This window comes from Trifolium pratense, linkage group LG1, assembly GCF_020283565.1.
Source record: "Trifolium pratense cultivar HEN17-A07 linkage group LG1, ARS_RC_1.1, whole genome shotgun sequence".
In the NCBI taxonomy this organism is placed as follows: domain Eukaryota; kingdom Viridiplantae; phylum Streptophyta; class Magnoliopsida; order Fabales; family Fabaceae; genus Trifolium; species Trifolium pratense.
In genome coordinates this window covers 5,233,998-5,240,808 of record NC_060059.1, presented here as the reverse complement: position 1 = coordinate 5,240,808, position 6,811 = coordinate 5,233,998, and the positions used below count along the sequence as shown (strand labels likewise).

General features: G+C 30.1%; 1 protein-coding gene across 1 annotated transcript; it reads right to left on the bottom strand.

Annotated features, from left to right (window-relative positions):
• Positions 1–746: 746 nt before the first annotated feature.
• LOC123902115 (transcription factor TCP1-like) lies at positions 747–2,435 on the bottom strand. The gene is made up of 2 exons (XM_045951773.1): positions 1,186–2,435; positions 747–935 (listed from the first exon to the last, which is right to left on the bottom strand). Coding segments are annotated over exons 1-2 (1,251 nt in total). The 3' UTR covers positions 747–934.
• Positions 2,436–6,811: the final 4,376 nt, after the last annotated feature.

Here is a 6,811-nt window from a genome sequence, read left to right as displayed (position 1 = left end):
AAATAAAGTAGTTGAATTCCGAGAAAAAACATGAATTTTTTAATAATATAAAATGAAGACCAAATGTAATATTTTAACAAAATTTACTAAAATTAGTAAGGTTTACTTTTTGGTTACACTTAGTAAGGTTTACTTTGAACTGGTTTCATATTTGACTTCTTTTTATTTTTAATTTGTAGTTAAAATTCTTAGATCTAATTTTATTTTTTTATACTATATATTAGATCTATTCTTTATTTTTTTTAATGGAATCTTAGATCTATTCTTGTATGTAGAGATTTTTTTTTTTTTTGATATAGAGTATTTAGAGAATTAACATATGTGAAGTAATTTTTTCTAATAAAAATAAACTTATGACCTATTCTTGTATTTAGATAAACTACAAGAATAACCTTTTTACTTGAAATTTGATGTTGAGAAACCTTGAAACAAAAAAACTACCCAATGACATTCCTTCCTTACTGCAAACACAATCCTAAAAAAAAATTAGAATTTTCACCTGATCCTTGATTTCTTCCTTTTCCTATATCACTGCATTCACCATTGAATTAGAGTAACCAATTATATAAATTAATTAATTAATAAAAAAAATACTAAAAGCTGTTTGAGAGTGGCTCCAGAACTTGAAACTAGTTCAATCAAACTTTAAATTTAATTTGACATAATTAAATTAAATAAAAATACACTTAGGACAAAACATAGCAAACCTTTATGAAAACTTTCATATGCCATTGGCTGGTTATCATGAAGAATCAATACAAAAACATTGTAAAATGGGAATATAAAGCACAAAAAAACAAAAAAGAAAAAAAAAAGATGCGATGATGATTACAAGGCAAATCACTTGAGAGGTTTCATTCTGATCAGATATTACCGAAAACTAGCAAATTAGTGTTGCCTCTGATTCTTTCTCTCCTCCCAAGACTTTCCAACCTCTACAAAATCAACACCTCAAAACATTAATTAATTACACTAAAAAGGTCAAAAAAATAATAATTTCAAGACAAGAATATACTTTAGTATAAAATTTAGAAATCACAGTGAGTTTGACGAAATCGGGATGACATTATAATTTTATTAAAATTTTAAAGTATAGTATTTGTCAGAATCAAACTGGGTTGGTGGTTTGGTGTGATTCTGTCAAACTCACTGTCAATTCAAACATTTAGACGGTTGTTTACTTACCACTGATTCATGAAGCATGTAGATAGATTCATAGTAGCTATTCCACAAAAGCTAGAGCATCCTCCATTATTCTCCCAATTTGAAGGGAATAAAGGGTAATCATTAATATTATTGTTGAAACTCAAATTTGGTAATTCCTTAGGGATATTAGGAATTAGGTTTTGGTGATGTTGATACTGAGAAGAAGAAGAAGACATCATATTCCTTTTAATCATAATAGATTCTTCAATGACATTAAATCCACCATGATCTCTAGCTATTTCACTATCCAACAAGTGATTATGATGATGATGATTATGAAGAGAAGAAGAGTTGTTATAGGTTTGAAGTTGAAGAAGATGACGCCATCTTGCATAAGCCTCGGTTTCAGTACTATCAACAGGTGATGATGTTGATGACATCAATTGTTGAAGTAACATTTGTTGAGTAGTAGTTGTTGAATCTGTTATTGTAGGGTTAGGGTACCTAATTTCTTCTTGCATTCTTCCATTATTACTACACATCTTGTAACAAGTTCTTTCTCTTGCTCTAGCTCTAGCTCTTTCTCTTGATTCCTTTTTTGTTTCTTCTTTTTGTGTCCATTTCAATTTTCTTCCTTTCGAAGAACAACCGTCAACACCACCACCAACACCGCCACCCGAGGAAAATGATTTGTTGCTATTTGAATCAAAGAAGGCCTTGTTGTCGACGTTGTAACCGCAGTCGCCGTTGTTTTTAGTTCTAGCAAGTTCTTTGATTGCAGTGTCAGATTGAGTGAAAAGCCATTCAAGTGTGTTACTTGGTTTATCAAACTCTAACATATCTTGAAGATCAAAGAATTTTCTTGCTATTTCACTTGACAATCTTACCCTTCTGTCTCTTAAACCTTGTGATGTGTGAATCTTACTGTGTCTATCTTTCTTTCCACCATTAATCACTGTTGCTGCTGGTAATTGTTTTTGTTCTGTCACAAAATTTGGAATTGGAAGAATATTACCAACAAAGTTTGACGAATCTGGTTCAAACATTGTAATGTTGTTACAATCTGAAAAATTACCAGTTTCATGATGATGATGATGATGATCATGGAATAATGGAACAATATTATCAGTGAAAGGAACAGTAGAAAGTAGTGGTGGATTATGATGAAGTAGAGAAGTGTTGTTATTTGGAAAATCATTTTCAAGAAAAGAAGAAAGGGTATTATTATTAGGGTAAGATAAAGAAGAAGATGAAGATGAAAGGAAACTATTATTAGGGAAAGAGAACATTTGGAAACAAATTTTTCTATGGTTGAAAAAAACCCTAGGTTTTTGTGTTCAAAGATCACAATTCAACACAATGGTAGCTTCTCTGCTCCTATACTTAACGGTCCAAGTACAGTCTTTAGACTTATATTCATATTATATTTATATATATAATCATTTTCTTGAGATTCTTTTGAAAAGAGACTAACCAACCACTAAATACAAAGTAGTCATAACTATATATTTATATCCCAAAAACAAAATAGGGTCTTGTTAACTAGGTTAAAGATATTTAAAATAGTACATTTGGTTTTGAAAAGATATTTTTTTATATTTTAAAAAGATAAATCATACATATTTTAAAACTGTTTTACTATATTTGTTTTCTTGATTAATGTCCCTTAGAGCACTAGTAGCATTTTTCAACATATAGTACTAAGTAATATATCACCACAAGTATCCGACCTATTGGACAGTTTAATCTGGTTCGGAGGTCAGTTATAATGGTTTCAACCCCCTCCCAATTGGTAATATGATAATCATTTAAGAGTTAAACTTTATTCATTATAAAAATAAATAAATAAAAAAGACTTAAACTTTATTCTATGAAAAAAAATTAATTTTAGTTTTTTTTATTAACTCTATGATTCGCAGGAGAAGAAGACCTAGTAATGAAGAGTTTAGCTGTGAGATTTGCAATGTCTAACAAAAGAATGTTTCTACCATGAACTGAACTCGAATGCTCTCGAACAATTCGTTATAGAGGGAGTTTATTAGTTATTAATCACTTGTTTGACAATAGTTATTAATCACTTAATCTTGATCATTTGGTAAATTGAATTTTAATTTATTTTTAGAGGAGACAATAATTTATGATGATTGAGGAAAGAGAGGAAAACAAAAATAGATATTTTAGTTTAGGGCAATGAAGTACTTTGTACATAGTTACATTTATTTTGTGAAATGTAACTACACTGTTACCAATCTGAGTTGGGGCAGAGGGACGAAAATATAGTTCAAGTGTATCACGACATCACATTATAATTGATATCAAAAGGACAATGGTTTCGTGAAGAAGCTCAAAAGGACGCAAAAAATTATTATTTTGCACATTGTAAAAAAAATAAATTGGTCTAATAGTTTTGGTCCTTTTATCCATGTAGTTAGGGTTCAATTTATGTATCATCCATATGGAAAAAATTAAGTTGAATGGGAAAAATTCATCTTACATGTCCTACAAGTTTCCCAACGAAAATTTGTAATCAGAATAAAATATAAAATATTTTCGTCCATCTGCGGTCTAATATGAACACCTTACAAATAATTTTAGGGTTGGATCTATATTACACTGCCCTCATTAAACCTATACAAAATCAAGTAATTGATATATGATTTCAAAGACAAATGTAATACCACGTACATACAACAATTTTTTCAAGTTTCTTTTTTTTTTTTTTGGGTTACAATTTTTTCAAGTTTCTATTCCCTCCATTGAATCTTTGGATTTTCTAATTTTAATATTAATATATAATTTGGAAGGCCAATCTTTCAATGACCTCCCCATTAATTAGGTATCTATCGGGTAGAAATGTTGGTACTAAAATGTATAGATATACATAATTAAATAAGTTACGTTTAAAAAAATTGAGGGGTTCCGTCAAAAATCTAATTGAGGGATAAAACAATTATTATTAACTAGCGGCAACTTGTGTAGTTCATATTTTCTATTTTGCGAACTTATATAAAAAAAACGCATGTCTTATGTTATGGTTATTTTGTTAATAAAATATTTGTAATGCTTAAAAAAAGTCAAGGAAATTGTTGTTATTATGAAAAGTCGACACTAAATTTTTTTTATATCATGTTTATATATAGGTATAAATATATTAGATAGATAATCATTTTAAATTATCTTAAAAAGAAAAATTGAACTTCATATTTTTTTTAATCAAACAAACTTAATAATCTATTTCATTAACTACTAAATATTCAATATATATTGGAATAATCTCAAATCTATGAAAATTAGTCTAAGAATTGGCCGCTCTAACAAGAGCATGAGAACCTAATTTGCTTGACTCCTAACAAACTTAACCTCAGAGTTTATAAAAGATGACATAAAAATTACAATATCATGAACAATTGAAAGAAACTCCGAATTGCATCTACGCTTAATGTGAATAACATCAACTAACAACTTCGAATCACTTTGAAATTGACATTGATCCAATAAAAGTTATTAGGGTGAGGCCTACTCCACACCTTTATAGTTTGATTCGATCTTGTCCGTTTTTTGGGGCGAGTACTATTTGTACTTTTCCTACTAATGTGGGTTTCGTACCTGTTTACGTGAAAATTTGGTAAACAACCGCTAATTTAAGTATTTAAACTCGCGACCGTTGTTGTTTCTTTTTTGGGTCTGGCCCAACTTGCCCTTCGACTTGATTCTGTGCTTTCGACAGGTTCCTGACAAAGCCAAAACCAAATATGCCCTCCAAAGCCTTCGAGGCGCTCCTTTGCTTCGATATAATTAGACCTCGACACAAAATTTGAAAGTTTTATTTTGACAATATAACCTTCAAATAAATGTTGGACCCACCAATTATATTTAATTGATAAATACCAAATTTATATCCAACAGTACCTCTTGTACTAATTCCATTTTTCTTTAATATATTAATATACTAATTGTTGTTAAAAAAAAGTTTGGGAATATTTTCCCATCAACCAATGAGAACAAACCACACAAGTATATTTGCATGCGGTATCACCAATTTTTTTAAATGGCAAATATTATATATATATATATATATATATATATATATATATATATATATATATATATATATATATATATATATGGGGGCTGCTAATTTAGACCCAGTTGGGTCTAAATTAGCAAGGTGCACCTTTTGAGTTGGACAAAAATACTCATTTTTTAATTTTTTGGAAGAATAGAGCAACAGGGGCATTTCTGTAATTTTATGCAACAGTACACGCGCCCCCACTTCTTTTTTCCCCCCCCAGGACACGTGGCAGCGTGTGATTGCACAAGATCAGAGCGCGTGCATCACACGCGCCGACAGCTGCGCGTTTTGCTGGATGGCTGACGCGGAGAGAGAAAGCTTTTGAAAAGGCAGGCCACGTGTCAGAAGCTGATTGGCTGCGTTAATTTTTTTCCATTTTATACTTTAAACTCGATTATTTCGTCGTAAATTAATTTTTTATTTTTTAATTTTTATACCAAAATTCATAATTTTTTTTTCTCTACAAATAGAGACTTGGTTTGTTTGATTTGGACACCGAAAAAAAAACGCAATTTTTCACTACTTTAAACTCGATTATTTCGTCGTAAATTAATTTTTTATTTTTTATTTTTTATACCAAAATTCATAATTTTTTTTTCTCTACAAATAGAGACTTGGTTCGTTTGATTTGGACACAGAAAAAAAAAACCCAATTTTTCACTACCTTAATCTCATTTTTCACTACCTTACATCAACTCACTGAAACCATTCTACCAGAAAAATGGTTTCGGAGTACAAATCTCTGAAACCATTCTACAAGCTAAATGGTTTCAGAAGCAAATAACTAATAATCAACTTACTGAAACCATTTTACCAGCAAAATGGTTTCAGATTACAACTCTCTGAAACCATTCTACCAGATAAATGGTTTCAGAAGCAAAAACAATTAATAAATTACTCACTGAAACCATTCTACCAGTAAAATGGTTTCAGAATACAACTATGTGCAACCATTCTACAAGCTAAATGGTTTCAGAAGCAAATAACTAATAATCAACTTACTGAAACCATTCTACCAGCAAATTGGTTTCAGTGAGTAATTTATTAATTGTGTTTGCTTCTGAAACCATTTATCTGGTAGAATGGTTTCAGAGAGTTGTAATCTGAAACCATTTTGCTGGTAAAATGGTTTCAGTAAGTTGATTATTAGTTATTTGCTTCTGAAACCATTTTACCAGCAAAATGGTTTCAGTAAGTTGATTATTAGTTATTTGCTTCTGAAACCATTTTACCAGCAAAATGGTTTCAGATTACAACTCTCTGAAACCATTCTACAAGCTAAATGGTTTCAGAAGCAAATAACTAATAATCAACTTACTGAAACCATTCTACCAGCAAAATGGTTTCAGTGAGTAATTTATTAATTGTGTTTGCTTCTGAAACCATTTATCTGGTAGAATGGTTTCAGAGAGTTGTAATCTGAAACCATTTTGCTGGTAAAATGGTTTCAGTAAGTTGATTATTAGTTATTTGCTTCTGAAACCATTTTACCAGCAAAATGGTTTCAGATTACAACTCTCTGAAACCATTCTACCATATAAATGGTTTCAGAAGGATTTCGGTGTCCAAATCAAACGAACCAAGTCTCTATTT

Excerpts from the sequence above, each read along its gene's own strand:
- LOC123902115 (XM_045951773.1), bottom strand. The coding sequence starts at position 2,435 with ATGTTCTCTTTCCCTAATAATAGTTTCCTTTCATCTTCATCTTCTTCT.